The 27,748-nt window shown below is 45.8% G+C and overlaps 1 protein-coding gene and 1 pseudogene across 3 annotated transcripts in view; both read left to right on the top strand.

The window, feature by feature from the left end:
- The window catches only part of SMOC1 (SPARC related modular calcium binding 1), a 139,818-nt gene that overhangs the window by 49,538 nt on the left and 62,532 nt on the right, over positions 1 to 27,748 (top strand). For all 3 annotated transcript variants that reach the window (XM_061156782.1, XM_061156781.1, XM_061156784.1), the window contains exons 2-3: positions 13,335 to 13,500; positions 14,911 to 15,023. In XM_061156782.1, coding sequence (XP_061012765.1) covers positions 13,335 to 13,500; positions 14,911 to 15,023 — 279 coding nt within the window. The remainder of the gene's footprint in view (positions 1 to 13,334; positions 13,501 to 14,910; positions 15,024 to 27,748) is intronic.
- LOC133067530 (U6 spliceosomal RNA) lies at positions 16,489 to 16,586 on the top strand (annotated as a pseudogene).

Here is a 27,748-nt window from a genome sequence, read left to right as displayed (position 1 = left end):
TGTTGCCAAAGCTGTTGGTTTAGTTGCCAGAGCAAGGCTGGGCTTCAGGCAGCTGGGGGGTGGGGGGAAGGACCTGCCTCGCTTCTGTGTCTCTTGGTCACCTAGACCCTGAAATAGCTCTGTGTACACCCAGAATCTCTCAAAGTGATCTTGAACCTCTGCACCTCCTACTTTCCCCATAATCTCACTCAGCCTCCCATGAAAACACTTCTGTTTTCGGGACTTCATCCTTCCAGCCAGAGGGACTCAATTACTGCCCAGCACCTGGCTGGATCAGGACCAACCCCAGTCTTCTCCCACAATAGTCATTACCCTCAAGCCTGACCTCCCTCATTTCCCTGGTTATAAACAAATGTCACGTGTTAGTAAAATGCTGCTAGTGAGGGTGGGGCAGAGGATGGTGGGCAGGGCCAGGATGTGCAGGAGTTGTGTCTGGGCCATGTTGCCAGTAGCCACGATGCTCAGTGTCGTGTGAGATAGTTGCATTCTTAGAAAAATCCACTGAAAACCTGGACCATGTCCCTGGGCAGAGCCTGTGGGAGCATCCAAGGGTAACCGTGTAAGGAGCCACTAACCTTGATGGAATAAATTGCTCTTGCCAGGTAGAGAGATAGTGCAAAGTTAGCACTGCCAGACGTGTGTGTCACTGGGATGCAAGGTGGGGTACCTAGAACAAAACAGGTCCTTAAGAACACCTTCACGGCCCTCTGGGTTTTGAATCCCACGTCTGAATTCTCTCTTGTAAATCACCATCTCCTGGATGAATCTTGAATACAAGACCAATATGTTGTCCCTTGTTAATACCATCGACTTAACCTTTGTTTTTTTTCCAGTGCTAATGGACGGAGAGAACTGAAAAAAAAATCTGGGTTCTGGAGAGTGTACTGTTTATTTGATTTGGAGAGAGAGGAGTTTTTATTTATGCTGGTGGCAGACTTTGAGGGATGGGGCATGGGGGATGGTTGGGTGACTTTCTCTGTGCGCTCAGTTCCATTGGCTGGGATTTAGTGACTGGGGTGTTGCAAGCAGGAAACAAAAATAAATGCTCTGTGTCTCTGATCAGAAGGCTTGACACCCTGTAGGGCTAAAACCTAAACAGATTTTAAGCTAAAGGATTCCACTCATTCAAAGAAATATTTTCATCCCTACCTGTCCTCTGTGTCTCATTTTTCCTTGCTGACATGCATGCTTGTGGCACACCCCCTTTCCCTTCCTAGCCTTGCGGAAATCCTGTGGGGCTGTGATGGAGAACACAGACCATCTCCTCTGGGCAGCAGCCCTACAGCTGCTTGGTTCTTGGTGCTTTTATCTCATTCAGTTGCCTCACTCAGCCACTTCCTTGGCCCACGTATGCCCCCTCTTTTCGGGATTCCTCTTGTTCTTCAGTTCAGCTACAGGAACTTTTGAATTAGTGTTTCCGTTGTCTTTCAGATCCCTGCCAGAGGTTTCTAAAGCTCATGTCTGATCTTCTGATCTCGTCTTTTACTTTCTTCACTGGCTTCCAATTCTTCAAGGAAAAAAAAAGACAAATGGGAATTTCAAGACCCTCCATAATCTTACCCCCACCCTAGCCCTAAAGCTTTGTATCCTCTGTAAATGGTCATTTCGAAACTATGTTTCGAATTTGATTCTTTACCTTTGTGTACCTGTTGCTGTTGCTCAGGGTGCCTTCCTGCTTGGGGAAATCCTTTGCCACCCAGATTCAACCCCTTTTCTGAGAAATCCTCCTGCTTCCTTGTAGTCGGCATTAGTCTCTCACTTTGCTCTGCCCCCAACACTCAGCATGGGTGCTCAGTTATTCTTTGCTGAACGAATGCCTCCTTTTCCTTCCTCTCCTGTCTTCTCTCTCTGAGTTAGGCATCTCACATCTTGGATTTCCGGGCACCCCATTTTCAAATGTTCTTTCCTTTTGTCTGTTTGTGACTCAGGCTTTGCTTCCTGGTTGTTGATTTGGAAAATGTTGTCCCGATGAAGTTAGCTGTATACATGTCCATCTTGGCAACTGGATCAACTTTTGGGGGCAGGACCTTGGTTCTTGTTTATTTTCATAACCCCCAACACACCTAGCATGATGCTTGGTCATTGAAGGGAGTGGGCAGAAAAATCTCCAGAAACCTCTTTGTGTGCTTATGGGAGGTCTGATGCTTTTTTTTTTTTTTTTAGTTTTGTGCTTCCTCTCTCTCTATCCCTCTCTCTCTTTTTTTATTGAGATATGATTTACATGCAGTACACTTCCTCCTTTTTAGGTGTACACTTTGGTTTTTTTTAAACAAGTTTATGTAGCTGTATCAGCACCACCATAATCAAGATAGAGCATATCACCACTTCCCCCTTTCTCCTCCTACTTCCAGTTCCCAGCAATCACAGATCTAATTTCTAGTCATATAGTTTTGCCTTTTCCAGAATGTCGTATAAATGGAATCAGACAGTATGTAGCTTTTTGAGTCTGGCTCCATCGCTTAGAAGAATGCTTCGTATTTTAGAAATCTGATGGCCTGGGCCCTAACCCACACTTGATCCGTGCTCGCTGTTCAAATAGGCTGGCATGGGGCATGGTTTGGGGATGTGGATGGGGTCCGAGTTAGAAGGTTTACCTTTGCAACCTTGTTACTGCCTCTTTCCACCCAGGGTCTCAGCTGCTTTGCTGAACCCCCTGACCACCTCCCCACCCCTCCCCATCAATGGCACCTGGTATAAGACAGCCTTGTCCCCTGGGTCCTGCTTGATCATCTCCATTGCTGTGGGGGACAGAGTGGAGGAGGGAAGCTGGGTGGACAGGCCGGGGTGACCACGGAATTCCTCCCTTGGGGAGGGGGCGGGGCTGGGGTGACGAGGGTCAGGCCTCTCCTGGCTAAAACAACACAAGTGGTTCCAGCTGCCAAACAGCTGGAGGGGGCCGTCTGCTTTCCCTCAGCAGCGTGAAAAGCCCTTTAATCGGCGTGCTGTTGTCAGGCCCTGCTGGGGAGGTGTGGAGAAGAAGAGCAGACACCGCCACGCTGCAGCCCCCGCCCCCTCTGACCTCCCTTATCTCCCCTCGTCCATCTCTGGGGCTGCTCTGAGGTGCCCTGAGCGAGGCCCCCCTGTGCACCTGTGTAAATGCAGGGGCTGCGAGGTCAGGGAAGGGTGACAGCGCGGGCAAAAGTGGGGATGTGGATTTTCAGGGCAGATGATGGATTAGGTAGTGGGTCGGTGAGGGATGTCTTCGTGTGAATTGGCTCCTCCTCGTTCCCGAGAACGCGGCCCCCCCGTCCCGGAGAACAAGACCGAAATCCGGTTCTGCAGACGGTGAAGCAAGCCGGTGACAGCAGGCGGACAGGGCCAGCTTGGGACAGGGCCGAGCTGCAGCCGGACATCCTGGAATGTGCTTCTTGACTTACTGGCTCCACGAGTGGCCTTTTCCCCTCTTTCAGTAATAGATTTATCTCCCAGAAACGTTTTATAGTGCCTGAGTACTAAAAGCTTGAGCTGGACTTGGACTTACAAACATAAGGAGGAAAAAATCCCCTCCCTTAGGAAAGCTCTCTTTGCTTGCAGAGCCAGTCTCCTCTCCTGTCCACCAGAGGGGCTACTGCCAGGAACCCTGCCACTGATACCAGGGCTAACAGCAGAGCTCCATTTGTGCCACCCACCCCCACCCCTGCCCACCTCCCCAGCCAGCCTCCAGGGCTCAGCCCTCACCGTCCTGCCTTGAAGGAGGCCATGTGGTGTCATAGAGAATCTGGGCCGCAGAGTCAGACTTATAGATGTATCCTACCACTTACCAGCTTAACTTGGCTGAGCCTCAGTTTTCTCTTCATTCATTCAATCAATAGATATTTATTACACACCCACTTTGGGCAAGGCCCCTGCCAGGCACTGGGGATCCAGCAGGGTGACACCCAGCAGATCATGGTTCCTGCCTGCAGGGAGCAGTGGCTTAGTGGGGAGGGAGGGGGCAAGAAATGGATAATTAAATAGTTGGTCATTTAATTTCAATCGTGACACAGGCCACAGTGGACAGTAGAGGGTGTGTGGAGGCTTATCATAGGATTCTGACCTAACAGAGAAGTCAGACTCCCTGAGGAAACTGCATTTGCACTGAGATTGGAAGGATGAATAGGAGTTTATGAGGTGGAAACACAGTCCAGGGAAAAGGGTCCACACATGCCAAGTCCTGAGGCAGGAAGGAACAGTGTGAAGGGCCAGGGATTTCTACCCAGCTGGGGGGCCTGGCACTGGAAGCCTTGACTGTATCTGTTACCTACTTATCAGGCACAAGGGGAGGACTCCTTCTCCTTCTCTTCCTTCCAATTTGACATTAGCAGATTGGGCTGGGACACTCACCATTATTTACAACGTCGATTCTATGGAAAAAAAGTAAATTCAGGGTGTCAGAAATATGATTTATAAGTGAATCTGGCTTTTGTTTTTACTCAAGTACATGCATATTGTAGCTGCCAGAAAAACTAGAGTGCTAATCACATTGGCTGTTAAATTGTCAGGGTTTCCTGCCTTAACATACACATTTCAGGCTTAGCAACCTTGGGCATCTCGGATTACTGCCTGTCTTGTGGGTGACATGACTTATCTGGGGGGTGGAACGACTTCCAAGCTTTGTGAAGAGGATTCTCAGGCTAAGGCCAGTTCACTGGGAATGAATTCCATGGACACTGTCTGAGCCACTCAACTGCATTCTTTTCAATGGCTCAGGAATGTTTTTCCTCCTTAATTCAAGGGGAAAGTCCTGTGGTTAATGTATGGCTTCCTTTATCTAATAGATGTTTCTTAAAAAAAGAAAAAAAAAAAGGAAAAAAACAGCTTCCATTACTCTGTGCATTTGAGAGTGTTAAGCATTTATTTGGTGTTGGTTTGACAAAGAATATCTCTTTTTACAGTAAGTGATAGAAAAAGGAGCTTCTTTGGGATATCTTTTAGGTAAGGTTTGATATTCACCCATCCGTTCTTCAAACATCTGTTAAACAACTGCACTGGATCAGGCTCTGGCTTAGGCCCTGTGTGTATAAAGAGGAATAAGACACAGTCTTTTCTAGACATGTACATACATAAATGTTAACAAAGTATGTAGAAGGTTTTGATAGCTGTATGAGGACAGTGCAGCAGGAGCTCTGAGGAAGTTAACAGTAGTGTTTAAAACATGAAAGCATTTGCTTCTTAAGAGTGGTAACTTCAGTTAGTGTGGAACTGGAACTTGAATGGGGAAAAAAGTTTGGTGACAGAAAGTTAGACATCTAGACAAGAGATTAAGGATTGAAAGAAGTCAACGTGGATAAAAGAAGAAAGTCTTCTGGAGAGGGAGACCTAACCGGGCCCTCTGCACCTTCAGCCACTCCAACTAGGCACCAGTGTATGAAGTCACAGTGGGTGTTCCAGCCCCAGCCAAGCTCCCAGCTGAATGAAGCCTGTGCGTTATCTCAACCGAAACCATGTGGAGCAGAAGAACCATCCAGCTGAGCCCAGCCAACGCATAGAATTGAGAGACATTATGAATAATTTGGAGCCACTAAGTCTGGGGATGGTTTGTTTTGTAGCAATCTATAAGTGAATCAAAAAAGTTAATAGGGAGTAACTGAAGCTGTGTTACAAATGAATTTATTAAAAAAAAAACTCAAATTATTTGAGTTTGGCCTGTGATTTTTGAGTCTGATATCATAAAGAGGAGCTTCCCTGGTGGTTCAAGCAGTAAATAATTTGCCTACAATGCAGGGTTCAATCCTAGGTTCAATCCCTAGGTCCAGAAGATCCCATGGAGAAGGAAATGGCAGCCCACTCAAGTATTCTTGCCTTGGAAATCGCATGGACAGAGGAGCCTGGTGGGCTACAGTCCATGGGGTCGAAAAAAGTTGGATACAACTTAGCGACTAAACAACAACAACATCATAAAGGGAATGCTGCTTGCTCTTCCAAGTGTGGATCTCACACTTCCAAACCATTGCTCTGGTTGTATAGTATGGTTCCTGCCCTCCCACTTCTACACTTGAGAAAACTATAGAAATAGGCATGTTACTAGCAAAATGCCGTTTTAGAATTTTAGATGCTGGTGAAATCAGCATGGTACAGGTAGAACTGTGAAAGCAACTCCCTATTATAAAGAATCGAATATCTCCTCCTCAGTGGAAACTTAGGCTGCCTCTGTTGTTCCCTCTGTTGTCGTGGAAACTTGGCAGTCTGTCAAACCCAACACAGTTTGTGGTCGTGGAATGGTCTCCCTGAGCAAAAGCTGTGGCAGGGTTTACATTGTACTCTGCTGGAAACTGAGGGCAAGGATCAGCATGTACACATTTCAGACAGAAGGAACTGTTATCTAACATTGATTTCATTTGCCCATGTCTGTCCTCTGGTGAAGATGGTCCCCATTGGTAGCGTAATTTTCCAATAGAAAGGATGGATTGTTTAAATGTATTTCAAGTGCTTGTCCTGCTTTACAAATGTGAGCAGAGCACGAAAATTCTGCATGTTTGCTTTGGAACCGCTCACACTCCCCAAGGAGACAGGGAGGGTATAGGAGCCGCTTGCAAACGCACAGTTGTCCTGGCCCCTTTTGTTTGGCTCCCATATTACACAATCATACTTAACATAATTATTTTGTTTTTGTTGTCTTTTGGTGAGGAAGAAGGAAGGGATGTGAGGATTTTTATGAAAATGCTATTTCTTCCTCAGAGGGGAATGGCTTGCTTCTTTGGGGAGACAGCTTGCCTCTGCTTAACTCCAAAAATTTCCACCAATTCTGGTTGCTCTTGAGCCCACAGCAGACTTCTCTGGCCTGGGAGTTCAGTCCCAGCAGGGTGACTCAGACTCTGAGTTTTGTCTGTGTGCTGGGAGAAATGACCCAGTCATGGGTGGTGCTGGGGACTTCCAGCCTGTCCTTCCTGTCTCCTGAAGAAGAGAGGAGAAATCTGCCTTTGTGACTTTAGGTGGACTGTGTTGAACTGCTGGGATGTTCTGTTGTTGAAACCTATAAATAATAAATTCATGTTTTTCATGTCCAGTTTCCAAATGCAGAAATTATCTCAGAATCTGCTTCTTGGTCTAATCTGTTGTAGCTTGGCTCAACTAGAAGAAACTCCAGCAAGGGTGAGCCATCACACCCCCAACCCTCCATCCCCTGCAATAGCTGTGCTCTTGAATCTGGCAACCACTAGCCACATATAGTTATTCAAAGTTAACTAAAACTAAATGCAACCAAAGATTTAGTTCCTCAGTTGTATTAGCCATGTTTTAGTGCTTCATAGCCACACATGGCTTGTGGCTTCCATAAACTAGATGGCACAGATATACAACGTGTCTATCATTGCAGAAAGTTTTATTGGACTCTGTGGCTTTGTGGCATTACAGAGTCCCAAGGATGAAATCTCTTCAGTCTGTGGTATCCTATTCCCTTGTTAACTTGGTCGATGTCAGGTTGCTTGTTCTTGATACCCTAGAGTGCAAGCTCATTGAGGACAGGGCTATGCTGGTTGTGTTCTGCTTTCCATACCTTGCAGTGCAGAGCGCATCATAGAGCTTGGTTGTTGAGTATAAAAGTAGATCTGTGGATGACAGAACAAGCAGTGTCCTAGGGTCCCCGGAGGTTTGGGTGATTCTATTAGGGCCTAGTCATTCTGTTATTCCAAAATACAGAAGCAACTTGTGTCCATCAGTGGATGAATGGACAAAGAAGATGATACACACACACACACACACACACACACACACACACAATGGACTATTGCTGCTGCTGCTAAGTCGTGTCAGTCATGTCCGACTCTGTGGCAGCCCACCAGGCTCCTCCATCCTTGGGATTCTCCAGGCAAGAATACTGGAGTGGGTTGCCATTTCCTTCTCCAGTGCATGGAAGTGAAAAGCGAAAGTGAAGTCGCTCAGTCGTGTCCGACTCTTCACGACCCCATGGACTGTAGCCCACCAGGCTCCTCCGTCCATGGGATTCTCCATGGCAAGAGTCCTGGAGTGGGGTGCCATTGCCTTCTCCATATGGACTACTGCTCAACCATAAAACAGAATGAAATGTTGCCACTTGCAGCAATGTGGATGGACCTGGAGTGTATCATGTTTAGTGAAATAAGTCAGGTAGAGAAGGACAAATTATTGTATGACATCGCTTATATAACAAAAAAGAAACAGGCTCACAGATACAGAGAACAAATTAGTGGTTACCAGTGGGGAGAGAGGAGAGAAGAGAGGTGAGAAAGAGGTAAAAGGTTAAGAGGTTAAAAATACCTTTGTATAAATTAAATGAACTAAAAGGGTATATTATACTGCACAGAGAATACAGACAATGTTTTATGAAACTACAAAATGGAGTATAATCTTTAAAAATTGTGTATCACTGTATTTTCTACCACAAACTTATTCAATGTTGTAAATCAACTATACCTGAATTTAAAAAAAAAAACAAAAAAAAAACAACCTCCATTTTATAGAACTCATCTATTTTTGGGAAAGCAATCACAAACTCCCACAGTTCCTAAAATAGATAAAGATGAGACACCATAAATGACTGGAGACGGTCTTTAGCAATGGTCCTTGGCTGTTCTGTTACTTTTTCACTTGACCTTGGGGGGCCAGTCATTTCTAGATGGACCCTTTTGTGAGCTCTTCTGAAGCCAGGAAGGATCTTGAGGAGAGGGGAGGGCAGGTGGAGCTTATTCTGAAGCTGCCTTTAACCTGTCCACCTCTAGGCTGTGTTCCCCAAGCTATGAAGCAGGTCTCTGGCATAGCTGCCGTGGCATCTCTGTTGGTCCAAAGTAAACCATTTCCAAACCAAATTTATGGCCCATAGTTCATCACCACAGGGATGCCTGTATCTCCCCTCTCCTGTGAGCTACAGAGGAGACAACGAGGCAATGCTCAATCCCTTTTTTTGAAGGTGAAGAGAGCCGTATGAGGAGCTACTTAGGGTAGGTTTAAAGTGCCTGGAGGGCAGGGCTGTCGTAACTGAGTCTTCAGCATTTGGCGCCTTACATGCAGTAAGCTCTTGGGTAAACAGTTTTTGGTTTGGAAATCCAGTTTGTTTGTTTAGTTTTCCATGATAGTTAATTATAAGATATTGAATGTAGTTCCCTGTGCTATACATTCGGGCCTTGTTGTTTATCTATTTTATATATAGCAGTTTGTATCTGCTAATCCGAAACGGAATCCGGTTTTTCAGTTGGGTTAGAGTTTCTGTTTGCAGTGTTACTCTATCATAGTGCCAGGCAGTGTGGTCTAGTGGTTAGAAGTTGTAGCTCTGGAGCCAGGCCCCGGGTGTCAAGTTCAGCACTGACATGCACATTATGTACCCTGCCTCTTCGGGCTACTGTGGAGGTCACATTAGTTAACGTATGGTAAGTGATATATTATTATCAGCTCTTATCACTCTTCAGACAAGGTCTGGCTACCAAATCCCTCTGTGACCAAGGATGAGTTCCTTGACTTCCCCAGGCGTTGGAAGATAGTGATATTTCCATCCTTGTGTGATTGTGAGAGCCAGCTGTTCCCTAGCTCCTGCAGATTGACATGCAACGTTGCTCTCACTTCATGTAAAGTAACCCCGACTCCCATGGACCAGGAGAGAGCGGTGGGACAGCAGTGTCTTGACCTGCTCTGGGACAGTTTTGAGGCCACCGGTCAGCCTGCAAGCCAGGACGTGGGAGCACTGGTCCCGCCCTCTGGCCGGCGCCGGCTGCTCACCAGGCAGAATGACGGAGCCAGGTCTGGCTGCATTTCCAGGCTGCAGACTGACTAGGAATGAGTCCGAGGGAGGGAGAGAGACTTCGAGGCCAGCTTTGCTGGTTGCAGCCCACTGGGTCCTGTGCCCACCCAGGTGCCCACGACCAGGGCTTCTAAGCCTGCATCGTTCAGTTGGACCTTGGGTCCCAAGTTTCCCCTGGTGCCCAGTCGGTCCAAGGCTGGGAAGGCAGGAGTGGCAGAGGGGCCTGGGGTGGGGATGGTGAGAGAAGAGACCCTCCTCTCAGCCTCAGAGATAACTTAGGTTCTGCAGTGGAGCTAGGGCAGGAGGCAGTGGCCCACGTCGGCCCATAGTATTCTGAGGGAGGGAGGGGGAAGCTCAGAGAAGAGGGCCTGGGGGTGGGGTAGGGGAGTAGCCCAGTGACCCCCCTTCCCACCAGGGATGGCAGGAGCTTGGGAGACCAGGCCTGTCACTTCACAACAGCTGGTTTGCAGGTAATGCCGTGTGGGAAAGGCCGCTGCAGGGATGCGTTTGTCCCCCAAATAATCAAGCACCTCAGCATGGCGCTGGATGCCAGAGATGTGTTTACAGGCTGAAAGAGACAGTCTCCTTGTCTTCTTGATGCTCAGAGTGGGGGATTCCATTGCTAATCAAATCCCACAAATCAGTTTGTCCTCAAACTGTGGTAAGAGCCCTGAAGGAAAAGTGAGGTGTGAGAAGTTCTTATAGGGGGACCCATCCTCACCTGTTAAAGTCAGGGACAACCTCCCAGATGAGCTGAAATCTGAGCAGCGGTGGGAGGAAAGGGAGAAGGAATGATGTGTCTAAAGGCCTGAGGCTGGGGTGGAAGGGGGATACGTTCCTGGTGGTCCAGGGGCTAAGCCTCTGGGCTCCCAATGCAGGGTGCCGGGGTTCAGTCCCTGGTCGGGGAACTAGATCCTGCATGCAGCAGCTAAGACTTGGCACAGCCGAATAAAGAAGAAAGAAAAGAAAATATTAAATAAAAATAAAGGCCTGGGGTTAGGAGCAAATGGGACCTGGAAGGCAGGCCAGTGTGCCCTACTAAGGAGTGAGCAGGTTGAGGTCAGAGCAGGAAGAGCTGAGGCCAGAGAAGGGGTCAGATTTGCCAGGGCAGGAGACCCTGTGAAGGTCCCCGGGGACAGAGGGGCACCACCCAAGGGTTTGCAGTGGATGACATTGCCTGCCCTTCTCCATCCGCTCATCCCCCCTGTGTGGCAACCTGGGGGCTGCCTCGGGAGATGACTCTATCTACGACAGATTTTATACCTGGGGACGTGCTTAGTCGCTCAGTCTTGTCCAACTCTTTGTGACCCGTTGGTCTATAGCCCGCCAGAGTCCTCTGTCCATGGGATTTTTCGGGTAAGAATACTGGAGTGGGTTGCCATTTCCTCTTCCAGGGGATCTTCCCGACCCAGGGATCGAACCTGAATTTCCTGTGTCTCCTGCATTGCAGGTGGACTCTTTACCCGCTGAGCCACCGCATGTTACCTGGGGACACTGAGACACTCTCAGGACATTCCCTCTGGGCTTTGGGCAGGACTCAGGCTGGAGGCGTGAGTGTGGCCGTCCAGAGGATCTGAAGAGAGGTTTAGTTGCGCTGTCCGTCCTGATAAGCTTGTGTGTGCAGGGTGGTCTCAGTCCAGCTGCTGCTTCCCTCTGCCGAGCAGCCGGCACGCAAGTGTGTGGTCAGGAGAGCGGGAGGGACTGTGTTTACAGCTGGGAGGCGGTCTGTGTGTTCATTGACAGGCTTGGACTCTCTTTGGATTTGGCCAGTATGGGCCGTGTGCTCCTTTGAAGGAAGGGGTATTGCCTCTGGACCTCCTTTGGATGTTCTGGAAAAGGATCAACAAGTTCTCATCTATTTGCTTCACACGAAGGGCCTGCAGATAGAAATAGGGCCTGTAGTCATACCTTCCCTAAGCCTCTATGAGCATGGTGTGTAGTCAACTCTAACATCACTGATGGCCAGAGGTGTGCTCACGACATTGCCACGTGCCATGATGGGCTTTTCATCCTCTCAGTTCATCCTGACAAAGAGCCTTCATTGTGTCCCGAGCTCTGCTATAGAGGGATGAAAGAGTAGATCCAGCTCTCAAGGCCCATGCAGTCTAATCATGGGTTCTTCAACAGCAGCTCATGGATTGTAGAGTCCAGTTATTGTTTTCCAGCTGTATCCTACAGTTGTGGACAGGGGTTCACTGAGAAGGGGGTTCGTGGTCAAATAAGTCTGAGAGATACAGCATCATATATGCTCTTGATCTGGTTAGCTATTGCTCTGTTTCAAACTACTCAAACCTTAATGGCTTGCTGCATACCCGAAACATTGTGTATCAACTATACTTCAACAAAAAGAATTTTAACTTAATGACATAACTTATCATTATCTCTCACAGTTCTGGTGAGTCGACTGGGCTCAGCTGGGTGGGTCTTGCTTGGGCGGGGGTCTCTCAAGCAGTTACTCCTTTTCATCTCTGTTAGTTACAATCAAGTGACTGCTGAAGTGAGACTCATTTGAAGGCTTCTTCACTCACACATCTCTGTGCTGTGTTTACTGGGCATTTCTCTCTCCACTCGGTTTTGCCCCATGCTAGCTTGGGCTTCCTCCTAGCACGATGGTCTCAGTGTTGGGCTTCTTACCTGGTGGCTAATTTCCCCCAGCCTGAGTGTTGCAAGAGGCCTGGGGGGAGGCTGCAAAGCTTCACGTGACTTTGCCCAGAAGTTGGACGACATCACTGCCACAGCGTGTTATTGGTCAGGCAAGTTGTTGAGGCCAGTCCAGGTTCAAGGGAAGTCTCCACACTCAACGGGAAGAATAGCAAATACTTTACAGCTATCTATCTTTAATTTACTGTACCTCTGGGAGATTAGTGATGCATAAGAATGTACCAAAGGTGTTAATGCATAAGAATGTACAGCAGGGAAGTCCTGCTGTAAAGAAAACTTTAACTCAGCATTTCGCAATCTGATGAGGACGTTTATGTTAAGTTAGGAAATTCCCTTCTCATAGAAAATCACTTAACCTGTATTCTGACAGAGAGCAGTGGGTAGAAATGGAAGGGTGAAGAATAGAAAATAACTTAACCTGTATTCTGACAGAGAGCAGTGGGCAGAAATGGAAGGGTGATAGATCTGGGGGCTCGGTAATACTTTCTAGACAATAAAACTTTCCAAAGATGGAGAGTAGAGATTCCTGGTGCATTCCTGGTTTGGGGAGGTACCCAAATAGGGCCAAGTGCAGAGACCATCAGTGTGGACCAGAGGCTGAATTTCCCAGTGGTGAAAGCTTGGACTTGACCTCTGACCAGTCTAGGTTCAGATTCACCACTGAGAACTGTGTGAAACTGGGCAAGTTACCTCTCTCTAGGCTTCAGTTTCCTTATCTACGAAATAGGTGGTTCCTATTTCATAGGGTTGTTGTGAGGTTTAACGAGGTCCTGCATGTGAGCTCCTGAGTACAGTATGCCTTCCTTGGTTAGAGTTTGTGGTCACTTGGTTTCCTACTACTTCTAGGGTTTAATAACTTTGGAATTAATTATTCTGGACTTGCTTCCCAAAGGCAAGTTAGTATTGTAAATTGTGAGGTCATCTTTACTTTTCTTGCAAAAGTAACCCCTGTACCATTTCACTTTTTTTTTTTTTCCCAACCCAGTTTCTCATAAGTGACCGTGACCCTCAGTGCAACCTCCACTGCTCCAGGACTCAACCCAAACCTGTCTGTGCTTCCGACGGCAGGTCCTATGAGTCCATGTGTGAGTACCAGCGAGCTAAGTGCCGAGACCCAACACTGGGTGTGGTACATCGAGGCAGATGCAAAGGTGAGTGTGCCCGTGCCCCAACGAGGAGAGACAGACCTGAGCACCACACTGCTTGCGTGGGGCACTCCCATCGGGGGAACTCAGAATGCGTCTGTTCATCTGGCAACCTCTCCCCCTACCCTTTCCACCAGGGAATATGGCAGGGAGGACGGGCCCGCTGAAAGATGAGTACTTTTCTGGCTTTCAAACACTGCCGCTAGGGCCTAGAGAAATGCTGCTATTTGGCTACTGCTTTTAATTTTTATAATTCTTCCTTTTTCTTTTTTTTTTTTTTTTGTAGGGAGGCTTAAAATGGCAAAACATGATGGCTGGCTCTTGAATAGGGATTCCACATTGACAGCCAACAGATGTGTTTTGTTTGGTCTGCTCACACATTTAAACATATTAAAAACGTTTGAGACAACATTTAAAAATTGGGAAATTCAACCTAAAAATCTGGATGTTTGTATTTCCCATAAAAAATTGGAAACTGTGGTGATATGAGGCCTGTGTTCCCTCCCTCAAGGCAAACATGTGGCTGGTGAGTAGCAGCCACGTCCTTTAAAAGGGAGCCTGTTCTCGTTTGCCGCAGTCCCCGGCATTCCCGGTGGTGTCACCAAGCTGAACGCCATGCTTCATACACCCAGCCCCTTCTCTAACTTATATCGCTTTCCTACGCCCTGTTGGTATGTGAGTTTGTGACCCGTGGACTGATCAGAGCTATTACAGAAACTGTGGGAGGCTAAGCCGGCTGCCCTAGAGCCTCTGATTTCCCAAAGAAAGTGCTTGCTGGGGACTTCTCTGATGGTTCATTGGCTAAGACTCTGTGTTCCAGTATAGTGGGCCTGGGTTCAATCCCTGGTCAGGGAACTAGATCCCACATGCCACAACTAAGACCTGGCATGGTCACATAAATAAATAAACAAATAAATATTAAAAAAAAAAAAATCCATGGTGGCACCAGAAAAAAAAAGAAAAGAGCTTGCAGTTTTTGAATTGCAAAACATCTTTGAGACTCCTTGGGCTTACATGTTTTTAAATAAAGTCAGTGAGAAATAATAGAAGTAGAACTTTTTTTCCCCTAGGAGGGATTAGGAATATTTGGGAGAAAAGGAATAAACAGAACCAGGTATAAATATGACCCCCCTGACTTTTTCTAAGAATACCTTTGAGAGGCAGGTGAGGCTGTGGGGCATTCACTAGTCCCTGCCCTTGTGTTCCTGGAACAGCCGGCTTTTATGTGTCTGTGTGCATGTGTGTCTCTGTTTGTGTGGTGTGGTTTCTGCCTGCATGTGTGGTGTATGTGTGTGATGTGTGGCGGTGTGTGGGCCCCCACAACACAGTGCTTTTCTCTCAGCATTTCTACAACTGGAATCCGTGGCTCCTGTGTGGGGTCCAAGGGACTCTGACGTGCACACCTCCCTCTTTTAGACGCTGGCCAGAGCAAGTGTCGCCTGGAGCGGGCTCAGGCCCTGGAGCAAGCCAAGAAGCCCCAGGAGGCGGTGTTTGTCCCGGAGTGCACCGAGGATGGCTCCTTCACCCAGGTAGGCCTTGGCTACTCTCTCAGGCCCCGGTTCCTGGGGGCCTGGGAGCAGGAGGGCCCCGAGAGCCTTGCTTCCTGGAAACGGATGAGGGCTCTGTGACACCCCCTGTGCTGCCTCTGGGGCCTGTGTCCCCCTCCCGGGCCCCCCTGCCACTGGGTGCCCGCCGCCGGCAGTGGGTCCTGAAAGGCTTGTGCGAGTTCGAGCCAGGAAACTAGCATTGCTCTGTCCCCGTCCTCCCGCTGCCCGTCTTCATTTTCCTCTTCTGTCAAACGTAGGCTGGTTATTTTTTCTTATCCTCGTGGGTTTCCGTGGGCAGCCTCTGTATTCCCTTCACTGTTCATTGCTACCCCTTCTGCACACCTCTTTATCCTGCCCCAAGCTTCCGCTGAAGCCACGCTCCTTTGGCGCGTGAAGTGTCTGTGGTTAGTGGAGCGCGTGCATGTGTGTGTGGTGGACGTGTGTTGCGTGGTGTATGTATGCCTGTGGGTGGGTGTTTGTGTGTGTTGTGTGGTTCTTGTGTGCATGCGTGTCTCTGTGTGTGTTGTGTGGTTTCTGTGTATGTGCGTGTGGAGGCTGTCTTTGTGTGTGTGGCATATGTGTGTGCTGTGTGGGACATGGTATCTATGTGCACATGTGCATGTGTGGTGTCTGCGCTAGCATGCGTGTGCACTCGTGTATGCATGCACTCAGATTCTGAAGTCTCCTTTCAGGCAGTCTTCCCTCTGATCCTGTGTGATCTTCTGGCTGGAGGTTGGGTAAAAGCAATGCCGGCTGTGTTGAAGTTGGCACAGACCGGAAGGCAGGCAGCGTGGGACAGCCGGGTGGTAGAGCTTTCAGGCTGGAGGTGGGGGCAGTCTAGCGGGCGGGGACAGCTGGATGAAAGTGGGGAGCGTCACTGGACAAGGGTGGGTCAGCCCCTTGCTTGGGACAGGGTGACTTCCAGTGGAACGTAGTGTCATTTGGGAACTTCTGCCACCTGAGGGCTGGAGGCAGGGGCCTTAGGAGTTTCAGTTTCCCTGTAATCGCCCCAGAATTTTTGAGGGGGTGGGGACGGAGGGAAAGGGTGAGTCTGGCCTTTGGTCCGCTGGGTTTCAGGTTTCATCTGGGGGCTGGGTCCAGGGGACTGCTGATTTCAGCCTGAGTGCTGGTGGAGGTGGTGGGGTAGGGATGGGGCCTTGTGTTTTTTAAAGTTTCCAATGTTCAGCCAAGATTGATACTGTGAGGTTAAATTGACCTTGGCTGCCCACCCTGTGAGAGGTGCTTGTATTCATCTTCCCACTTAAGTCTCACCACTAGCCTGCCAGGTAGGTGTTGCTGTCATCATTTATAGAAGATGCAGCCACAGCAGGAGGCAGAGTGGTCCAGGAACTGGGAGCCATCCTCAAATCTCTCCAGCACCCAAGCTCCCTCGGAGCCCTCCACACTCTGCTGTTTTCTGAGCTGGCAGCTTAAAAGGAAGCTCTCTGCGCCTGCTTCAGCGACACATATACTAAAATCAGAATGATACAGAGAAGATTAGCACAGCCCCTGCGTGCAAAGCATTCTGTGTTTTATCTTGATTTTACCCCCTCTCAAAATTCTCCCAGAAATGTAGCTCTTTACTATGTAGCTATCATAATAAATAAAATAAACACATGGTGCAAAATTTTAGATGAATTTATAAAAATATTAAAGTTCATATCTCCATAAAACAAATGTGTAGTAAGTTTCCATTCTTAGAGTTTAGTCAAGTTCTCTCCTTTAATTTGAATATTGTACTGGTTTGTTTCTTTCCAATAGAAACAAAAATGCCTGTTGAAAAAAAAGTAAAGGAGGCTCTGAGATGTGGACTAGAGAAAGGCCGTCTAGTGCTGTGGCTAGCGCAACGCTCCTAGAGCCAGACAGCCTGGGCGTGAAGCCACCCACCCCCTCATGCACATCATTTAATTTCTCTAGGTCATAATTTCCTTAAGTGAAAAATAGAGATTATTATCTCTATTATTATTTTATATAGTAATTATCATTATTATGGGCTTCCCTGGTGGCTCAGTGGTAAAGAATCCACCTGCAATGTAGGAGACGTGGGTTTGATCCCTGGGTCAGGAAGATCCCTTGGAGAAGGAAATGGCAACCCACTTCAGTATTCTTGCCTGGCAAGTCCCATGAACAAAGGAGCCTGGTGGGATACAGTCCATCAGGTCACAAAGAGTCAGACATGGCTTAGCAACTAAACAACAACAAATTATTATATTATACATGTTATATGTTACTGTTATTATTACTATTGAGTATTACTGTAGCTTACCTCATAAGGTAGTGATGAGGATTAAATGAGTCAACACACGTAAAATGCTTGGAACACATAAAGACTGTATAAATATCTGCCATTGTCAACATTAGCCCCATCTCTACTCTGGTTCTGTTACTCAGATCTTCTCAGGATGTTACAGACGATGTCACCCAAGAAAAAGAAAATCTTCTGTTGAACCTTTCCTCCATGGATTCTTTATCATTTATTCTAGTGAAAAGAATCCACGTGATCTTTGTGCTGAAAATTCACGTCTGCGGGAGAATATCAAACCTCTTGCAGCTGCATTTGGGGCTGAGACAGGGGTCAAGGTAATAGGGAGGAGGCGGAATCCTTTTTTCCCCTTTCTAGGCTTCTGTAATCCTGAGTGTGTTGCTTATGAGAACGGTTGACCCCTGCCCTCCCGGTTCTGAAGTGTTTGCTGCCAGCTTTTGTTTGAGGGAGGCCAGGCTGGACCAGGTGGTGTTTGCCGGGGAGGGGAACTTCCAGATTAGCCTGGGCAGAATTGCTAAGTGCGGGGGCCCCTGAAGTTCAGCAGAGGTTGGATCGACAGTCAAGAGCCCCCTCGTTTGTTTGACACGCTAAGCGCTGCCATGTGTCCGCGGGCTGGAGGCAGGCTCACCCCGGTGGGCAACCAGGCAGCCAGACAGCCGGTCCGACCCCGTCACAGTGATTGAAATGGATGTGCTTTTTCCCTTGATCAAAGACGCTGCAATAACTTCACAAAATGAGGCTGTCTCTTTGAATGTGCTTCAATTGCATTGACAGGCTGCCAAAAGGCTATGAGAAAAAAAAAAATGCTTTTCTGCCTCCCCCAACCTCCACTATCACTGACTTGGACTTTTTTTGTTTTTGTTTTCCTTAAGACCAAAACCCAGAGACCAGGTACATTATTTCAACCTTGCTTAGACTATTGACATGCATGCATCCTGGTGTTAATAATATACTTTAGTCCTGTGAATTATTATTCAGTAATATGCTCTTGAAGTATATGGAGGGGACCCCCATGGGACTGGTTTTGTCTGGCATGGGACACAGCTTGGGACCACATGACTAGGTTGGCTTTAATGGGGTTCATATGGGATACAGTGGTCTCTGTTCTCTAATTTGTTTTCCCTTGACTGCTTCTCTTGCTACCCTGCACCCCAACTCAAACAGCAAAGTGGTAAACATTAGAACATTAGGTTTTTAAAAAACCTTGATATCTAGACCACATCTCAGATCATTAAATCAAATTCTGGGTGAGGGACCCATACATTATTATTACTTCAAGCTCTCCAGAGAGATACCAGTGTTTGGTCCAGGTTGTGAATGACCTGCTATTATAAGCTCTTCATCACTCTTGTTCTTGGTTGCATCACTGGACTATGGAGTTAAGGCTTTTTGATGACCTGCTGTGTAAGGATGAGAGCTACTGCTTTTGTCCTTTGCTGTGGTCCTGTCTGCTTTCTCTTCTGGGTATCAGGAATGTTAATTCCTAACATCTGTTCTCCAAGTCCTCTGCCAAGCTGTTGTCTACTGCCCAATATGATGAACTGAAATCACAGCCATAGAGGAATGGTATTGGATCACCACCACTAGGATGTTGGCTTGTCAAGCTTGTGCATCACTGAATAATTATAATGGCAACTCTTTATTGAGTGCTGTTTGCTGCCAGGCATTGATTTTTACACTCATTAATCTTTACTAGAACCTTTTGAGGTAGTTATTAATAGCCTTATTTATGCCAGAAAACTGAGTTTCAGAGGGGTTAAATAATAAGTTCAAGGTCACTAAGGATTTGTACCCAGGTCTACCTAATTTCAAGGCCTGTGCTCTTAACCTTTTTATGCCACAGAAGTGTCCTTGATGTATATGTAATTAATTTTCATCGCCATTGTTATTCCAGAAGTCCCCTCTCTGATGCTGTTGGCCAATCAGTCAAGCAGACATTAAAAAAAAAAAAATCCCTTTGCTTATGGAAATTTTCAGATATACGGAAAAGTTGCTGGAGTTCTCTGGTGGTCTAGTGGTTAAGATTCCAGACTTCAACTGCAGGGGGCGTGGGTTTGATCCCTCATCAGGGGACTAAGATTCTGCAAGCTACACATATGCCTCTCACCTGCCTCTGTAAAAATATGTGTGTGTGTATATATAGGACTTCCCCGGTGGCTCAGACAGTAAAGTATATATATATATATATGTGTGTGTGTGTGTATATATTATATAAAGTACATATATATATATATATATAAAGTACATATATATATATAAAGTACATATATATATGTGTGTGTGTGTATATATATATAAAGTACATATATATATAAAGTACATATATATGTATAAAGTACATATATATATATGTGTGTGTGTATATATATATATACACAGAAGTAGAAATATTAGTATAATGAACCCCATGTACCCATCACCCAGCTTCAACAATGATTAACATCTGGCTGATTCTGTTTCATCTTTACCCTATTTTCATCTCCTACGCCAAACTGGATTGCTTCAAAGCAGATCCCAGACACAACAGTTTTTCATCTCAGACCTTTGGAGCTCTGCTGTGTTCTGGGTTATGAGCTGGTTGCTGTAGGGCATTCAAGAAATGCCGTGGCCTGTGCTTTCAAGGAACTTACATGCAGAAAAGGTATGAACACATACCATGAAGTAGCTAGTATATAAGACCCTACATGTACAACTGGGTATATTTCAAATGCCCAGTTATAAGTCAGTAATTTGGAATTCTGAGTGATTTTATTATTGAGAAAATATGCAAAATTAAAAATTTCTGAACATAAAAATACCTTAAAGCAAAAGGCAAATGGTGTATATTAGCCTTAATGACAAAAGGCTAGTATTAGATTAAAAAACTCTTAAGAACCAGGAAGAAAAAGATCTTAGTAGAAAAGTGGGCAAGAGATATCCATAAGCAGATTATACAATAATAACAAATAACCAATAAGTGACTATGAATGATATTTTCCTTAGTAATTAAAGAAATAGAAATACAGATAATGATGTGGCATTTTGCTTACCAAATTGTTAAAACTTGGAAAAGAGTAATATTCAGGCCTGGGTGAAGGGAAAGGATTACGCCCCACATCATACTTGAAAAAGTAAATTGGCACTGACATTTTATGAGAGAATTTTGCAATATGGGTCAGAAGTCCTTAATTGTGTCCAAATCTTGAGCTTGACATTTCACTTCTAGGAATTTATTCTAAAGAAATAATTAAAAATATATGCAAATATTTAGCCACAAAGATTTCCATCTAAGTTTTGTTTATAGTTGCAAAAATTGGGAAACAATCTAATCTAAATGTCCAAAATAGAGAAGTGCTTAAACAAATTATGACATCGCCATACTGTGCAGCTAGTAGAATGATATGTTATAGACGCTTATTTCACACAGTATGTGTGTATATGTGTATGTATTAATTTGCATCACCATTGTTATTCCAGAAGTCCCCTCTCTGATGCTGTTGGCCAATCAATCAAGCAAACATTAAAAAAAAAAAATCCCTTTGCTTATGGAAATTTTCAGATATAGAGAAAAGTTGCTGGAGTTCTCTGGTGGTTAAGACTCCAGACTTCTCCTGCAGGGGCCATGGGTTTGATCCCTCATCAGGAGACTAAGATTCTGCAAGCTACAGGACACGTGCCTCCCACACTAACATATATATATATGAGACAATCAAATAGTCAAAAGAAAAAATATTTTTTTCTAAATTGAAAAGCTGCACACACTTTGTTAAAAAAAAAATTCTGAGAGTGCAGAAGGACATAGATATAAAGGTAAAGTCAGTGAGTTCATCTCTTGGAAGTAGCAACAGTTAAGTCTGTAGCCCACTAGTTTTTCTTCCTTTGTGTACTTATCATTTTTTAGGGTAAAAATAATGTCATATATCACTTTCTAATTCTTTCTTATCATTCTAAAAAATTACTTATTTATTTTAGACTGGGCTAGGTCTTTGCTGCCGCGCAGGCCTTTCTCTAGTTGTGGCAAGCGGGGCAGCTCTCTAGTTGCAGTGTGCGGGCTTCTCAGTGCGGTGGCTTTTCTTGCTGTGGAGCAGGGGTTCTACGGCACGTGGGCTTTAGTACTGCCGCACATGGGCTCAGTAGTTGTGCTTCGTGGGCTCTAGAGCTTGGGATCAGTAGTTGTGGCACGTAGGCATAGTTGCTCTGTGGCATGTGAGATTTTCTTGGACCAGGGATCCAACCTTGCATTGGCAGGCAGATTCTTTACCACTGAGCCTCCAGGGAAGCCCTCTAATGCTTTCGTATACTAATTATACTGTGATTTACTTATTTCCAGGTTTATTGCATGTTACCCTATGTCATTTTAAAAATGGCCGTAGGTCCCACTGTGTGAAGGTACCATGAATTCTGGAAATCTGGGGATTAAATTTCTGAAAGTTGAATATTGGGTCAAAAGGACATGCCCTTTCAAAGACATTTGATGCATACTCCCGAACTGCCTTCTAGTGTTGAGCAACGATGTAGTTGATTTAGTGGTTGTTACCAAATACATTCCCAAGCCATTTAATTTATTTTATGTAGATAGATTGTAGTTCCAGTAATACTGTAGAGTGTAAAACACCATTTGTAACATTACTGCTACATGAAAAAAATGTATTGTGTGTCCCACTTTAAGCCCCATGTTCCAGGAACAGTCTTTCTTTATATAGCTCTGTCTGGCACCCACCCTTTCCCCGTTTTTCTTCATTCCAATCACTGTTCCCCACACCAACACACACATATATGTTTTTTTATTTTCTAAGTTTGGTTATTTTCTCTTTTTTTGTCATCCGGGTTTGGGGAGCTGTAATTTCTTCTTGATAATGCTTTGTTCAGAAGCTGGAAGTGCAAAGAGAAAGTTCTGTGGCTTTTTGGCATAGGTGGTGGGCTCCCCTTGTCAGCATTTCTGTAGCTCTTACAGTTTTCTAAAACCTGGGGACTGCGGCTTCTTTCCTAAGTGCTTGGGCTTGAGCTGTGAAGCAGGTCTTGAGGTCCCTTTGCAGTGCCTCCTCTCCCCGCCCCCACAGTACAAAATTGCATGTCCTGCGATCAACCCCTCCCCCACCCCCATCTCGGCTGAGTTATATGACTAGCTTGTCTTGGAAACACCTGTGTTTACCTTCTTGGTCTCCGTTTTCCAGATTCTCAGCAAGTACTAAAGGTATGGATGTTTTGCATCAATTGTGAGCCTTTGTGGACCAACTGTTGAGCCTCTGATAAAACACTGGCAGGCTGGAGCACTGAGTATCATCATGGGGGAAGGATTTGTCCTGTCCTTGATGAGTCTAAGGGCTACATTGTTTTGTGTTATTGTGAAACTCTCTTACCGAAAGCAATAGTGTGGGTGTCTCCTCAGTGCAGAGGGTTCTGTAGATAAAATACTAAGAGCCTGGCTGCATCCATAGCTGGAATCTTCTGAGCTTCTCTAGCCATATCAAATTCCTTTGGATGCCCCAAACACAGCCAATTCTGTGTGTTTTAATGGATGGTGCCAACTTTTTTTTTTAAAAAGCAGTCACACTGTTAAATATTTAAGTCCATCCTTTATGTACAGATGGCAGAGTGGTCAGGAGACTCACTGTTGCGTCAGTTGTTGCTTTTCTTTGTCCTTTTCTGTTGTGTTCAATAAACATATTATTATTGTTACAGTTTGAACATCTACAGTGCCCAGAGCATCTTACTACTTGTTCTGCATGTGTTTTTCTTTGAATTGCTTTTGTTCCAAACAACCGGATGCTGCATATGGTAATTTATACAAAAATGCTCACAACATAGCGCATAACTGCTGTTCAGCAAATGTTAGTTTTCTTCCCCTTTGGGCTTGGTTTGCTCAACTGTGTAATGGGGGAGCTAGCTGAGCTCCTCCAGAGGTCGTCCTATGGGCCAACCACATGGTTTTGTTATTTAAAATAGCAGCTCTAATAAGGTAGAATTCACATGCCATAAAATGTATCCCTTTAAGTGTATGATTCAGTGGTTTTTAGTATGTTTACAAAGTTGTGCAACCGTTACCACTATCTAATGCCAGAATATTTTCATCACCCAAGAACACATCCTTGTACCCACTGGAGGTCAAATGAAAGTAAATGTTTAATTCTGTAAATCATGGCAGGGACAGGACCTGATGCCTCCACATGCAGGAAGGACTTGTCTAGTAAGTGACTCATCTCAACTCTCACAAATGGTAGGAGCCACCACTGTCATCTTTTCAGTGAGAACTGGTACCCCCTGGGCACCCACAAGTGCAGAGGAGGGCAAGATGAGGGTGGGTGGTGCTCCAACGCTGTATCCGTTGTGTTCGGTGGTGACCTGCCTACTCCAGCCACTGCTCCAACCTCCTATTCAGTGGCTACCTGGACCCCGAGCCTCCTCTCCCAGATTGGCTGGCATCATTTGCTTTGGAGCAAATTGTAGGCTCTGGGTGCTCCCAACTGGGTATCTGACCTCCCTGCAGTCCCTGGTGAGGCTGCCCCTAAGTCTACGGTGGAAGTGAAAGGAGCAAGCTCTGGGCAGTATCCACAGCTGCTCTTCTGCAAAGGGGTATCCTTGGGAGGAAGGGATGGATGAGGCCTGCTTCTCTGGCCTTCCTGCTGCTCATGGAAAAGGGGAGGCTCAGTGATGGAGGCTTCCATCACTCTCTCTGCTGTTCTTTTCTTTTTCAGATGATAGCAGTAACAACCTGTATAGCACTTACTTTGTGCCAAGGTGTTTTCTAAGTACCTGACACACATTAACTTATTCAGCCCTCACTATGACCTATGAGTAGATACTATTATATTCTTAATTTATAGATAAGGAAGCTGAGCCTTAGAAAAGCTGAATAGCTGGCCAGGAGTCACACAGCTTGCAAGTGACAGAATCAGGATTCAAACCCCAGCAGCCTGCTGCCAGGGTTCTTGGTCCTAACCACTGCACCATACTGCCTCTTAAAGGGCATGGCCTTCTTCTACAGTGGTGTTGCCGAACTGGAGCATATCCAGGGGGATAACTCAGGTGAGCAGGTTGGGGAAATCATGTCACATGAGGAATAGTCAAAGGAGCCAGAGGTTCGTTTGGAGATGAGAAGAACCAATGGGTGGATGAGAAAGAGACCACCAAAGGGATGCGTGAGGGCCATCTTCACACTTGGTCTGTGGATGCCAATTGCTTTTTCTTGAGTAGTCCCACAGAACCAACCCAGGAGCACTGAGTGAAATATTTAATGACTCAGATTCTGACTCAAACTCAGGAAGAACTTTTTACAAGAGGAGCAATCCACAGATGGAATATTTTACTCAAAGAGGACTTCCCATCCCAGGAAGAGGGCAGACAGGACTGAGGGGGCATCCAGGTGGGGTGCTGTGGGGAAGGAGGGTGCTTCTGCACTGGGAAGGGGATTAAACTGATGACCTCTTGGGGTCTCCTCCACACCTACTATGATTTTATGAGAATAATGTTCAGTCTGGTGGGTAGGCACACAGTTGACCCACAGGAAACTCTTGTTCAGGAGCCTTCCAGGCAGACCCGTTAATACACACACTCAAGGCTATTGCTACTCTGCTGTGGGTGCATATGACAGCCAGGAGGTGACCCTGCAGGTGATCCTGCAGGTCGTGACACGTGACCCCGTGCCATAGTATAATGCTGCCTCTGAAGGGCGGGGGAGGTCAAGTCAACTTTTTAAAGTCAACTAAACTCTTCTGCAAAATGAACAGGATCAGATTTTTTCCCCCCTGTCAAAGTCTGGAAAAGTGAAAGGAACATGGGAGAGAGATATGAAGGCAGAAAAGTTTAATTAAAGTGAAGTCAGATAAAAGAGGGTTTCCCAGGTGGCACTAGTGGTAAAGAACCCGCCTGCCAGTGCTGGAGACAGAAGAGAGGCAAGTTTGATCCCTGGGTTGGAAAGATGGCCTGGAGGCGGTTGTGGCAACCCACTCTAGTATTCTTGCCTTGAGAATCCCATGGACGAAGAAGCCTGGCGGGCTCTTTGCAAAGAGTCAGACACAACTAAGTGACTTAGCACGCACGCATGCACAGATACGGCAAGCAAGAAAGAGCCCCTACTCCTGTAGACCACCCTTGTCCCACCACTGGCCAGATCACCACAGCTCTGATCTGAACAAAGCTCCTACACAAAGGGACTTTTTTTTATTGGATATTTTAAAAACATAAAAAATATTTGATATCTCCCCCCGCCCCCCCGAAGTGGAAATAGAAGTGAACAAATGAGAGGTGCTGTGTTTGCTGTTTACAAAACCTGGGTCAGTCTAGGCACCAAACCAGAGGGAAGAAGTCAAGAAAGTAAAGTTCTTTGTGTCCTTGTAACCCTAACACTAAGATTTTAAAAATATCTTTATGTGTATGTTGGGGGGATGTTCTTTACACTTTTTGAAAACTAAAAAAAAAAAAAAAAAAAGTTTTTCATCATGTATTTGGAAAAGCAGTCCTAGCCCTGGCAAAATTAGGTGCCAATTTGTAAATTTTGACCTTACTTTTAAGTAGCAGAAGTTCAACTTGGGGTACAGTTGTAGAATCACAGAAGTTTTGGATCAAAAGGGACCTTAGAGATAATCTGGTTCATATTTTCCTTTCTCTCCCTGTCTCACCACATCCAGGGCTCAGGTTCTACTTATAATCTCTCACCAAGCCATCATCTATCTTCTGCTTGATTGCCACCAAAGATAAGAAACTTATCACCACCAATGGCAACATAATGCATTTGGGGCAAGTTTAGTTGGAAAGTTCTTTTCTGTGTTGACTTGAGAGTTGTAATTTCAAATAGATGACCCCCATTCTATCTAAAGAACTTACTGAATCCACAGAAATCTCATTTTCCACAAAAATTGGAAGACAAACTCCACTATGTCCTTGTGAAGTCCTCTCTTACAGCCAAGAAATATTTCTTTTTGCCCTGGCAAAGATATTTAGTTCTAGCAGTCATTCTCATATCATAGAGACTTATGTCTCTCTTTCCTCCTGGCTTTTTGCCTCTGATTTCAGTTTGCCAAGCCCCCCCACCCCGCCACCAACCCTGCCCTTATAGAATGTCCTTCCCCAAACAGGATACGGTATTTCAGGTGTGGTCAGAAAGAGCTTAGGGAAGAATAGTATTATCTCTTATTCTTAACTCACTGCTGCTTGACTAATATCACGTTGGCAGGCATGTTACACCATCAGCTCATAAAAAACATAGTCAACAAGTCAACCCCCACATTTAGAAGAATTTGAAATTGAGGGGTTACCTTCCTTCCTTGCCTCTCCTCCATTAAATTCGGGAAGACCAGGTAAATACTCTAAAAGGAAAATCCCTCATTCCCCAGCAGACAGTCCTCCCTAGACTTGGCATAGAGCAGGAGACAGTGTCTACAGCCAGCAAGAATAGCAGTGCTTTGAAGCTACAAAGGACATCCTTTCTGTAAAAGGGAAGGGGAAAAGGACAAAATCTGCTTGTGCTGAGTGCATTTTCTACATCCAACACTGTTTTAGATGCTTTATGCATCTCATCTCATTTTGTCTTCTCAATAACCTTCAAGGTATGCACTGTTAGTCTTGTTTCATAAACAGGCTTGGAGACGTTAAGTGACTTTGTGAAAGTCACACAGAGATGGTATTTAAACCCAGGTCATTTTGACTCCAAAGCCATGTTTTTCCTTCTGCATCCTGTTGCTTCTCATCCAAACCTGACTAAAGATGAGGGGGACATTTGTGGGAAAACCTCTTCCAAACTGAGGGAAAAATAGCTCACACTAGCCAGACCAAAAGGATTACACCATCTCTCCTGTCTATTCCCGCTCTTCTCTCTGCAATCAAACTTTATTCCATGTGTGAAATCACCCAGAAGATTTAATGCCACAATCGCTAGATTCCTGAGTTAAAAGACCACATGTCATCAAAACAACTGGAACAGAAAAACTTTGGAAAGAAGTATTGTCCCAAGGCCCCTTGCTCCCAAATTCCCAGCTAGAAAAGTACTTGTTTCTTGAGTACTTCATGATAAATGCTGGAAAGGATGAAGTGATGAAGTGTCGTTTAAAACAGTGGTGCTTGGAGTGTGGTCCCTGGACCAGCAGCAGCAGCATCACCTGGGGACTTGTTAGAAATGCATATTCTCCAGCTGACCCCATACCTAATGAATCCAGAAACTCTGTGAGCAGGGCCTAGCAATTTGTTTTCATAAGCCCTCCCCATGAATCTTACTGTGCAATAAGCAATGTTCTCTTGCAGCTTCTGATGGAGAGAGGTTCTACGGGGATAAGTGGCAACCTCAGATGGCCTGGAGACTCAGTCATTCAGCTAGGATGCATGGCACCAGTGGAAAACATAATTTCTTACAGGAGGTCCTATAGGGAATGCAGAAGAAAGGAAAATGTGTCTGCTGAAAATACTGTGCTGAAACTAAGTTGTTGGGTAGATCTACAGCAAGATGCTTAACTTTGTGCATTAGTTTAATCCA

The sequence above is a fragment of the Dama dama genome, chromosome 12 (genome assembly GCF_033118175.1).
Source record: "Dama dama isolate Ldn47 chromosome 12, ASM3311817v1, whole genome shotgun sequence".
Taxonomy (NCBI): Eukaryota; Metazoa; Chordata; class Mammalia; order Artiodactyla; family Cervidae; genus Dama; species Dama dama.
This window is presented reverse-complemented; position numbering and strand designations above follow the sequence as displayed.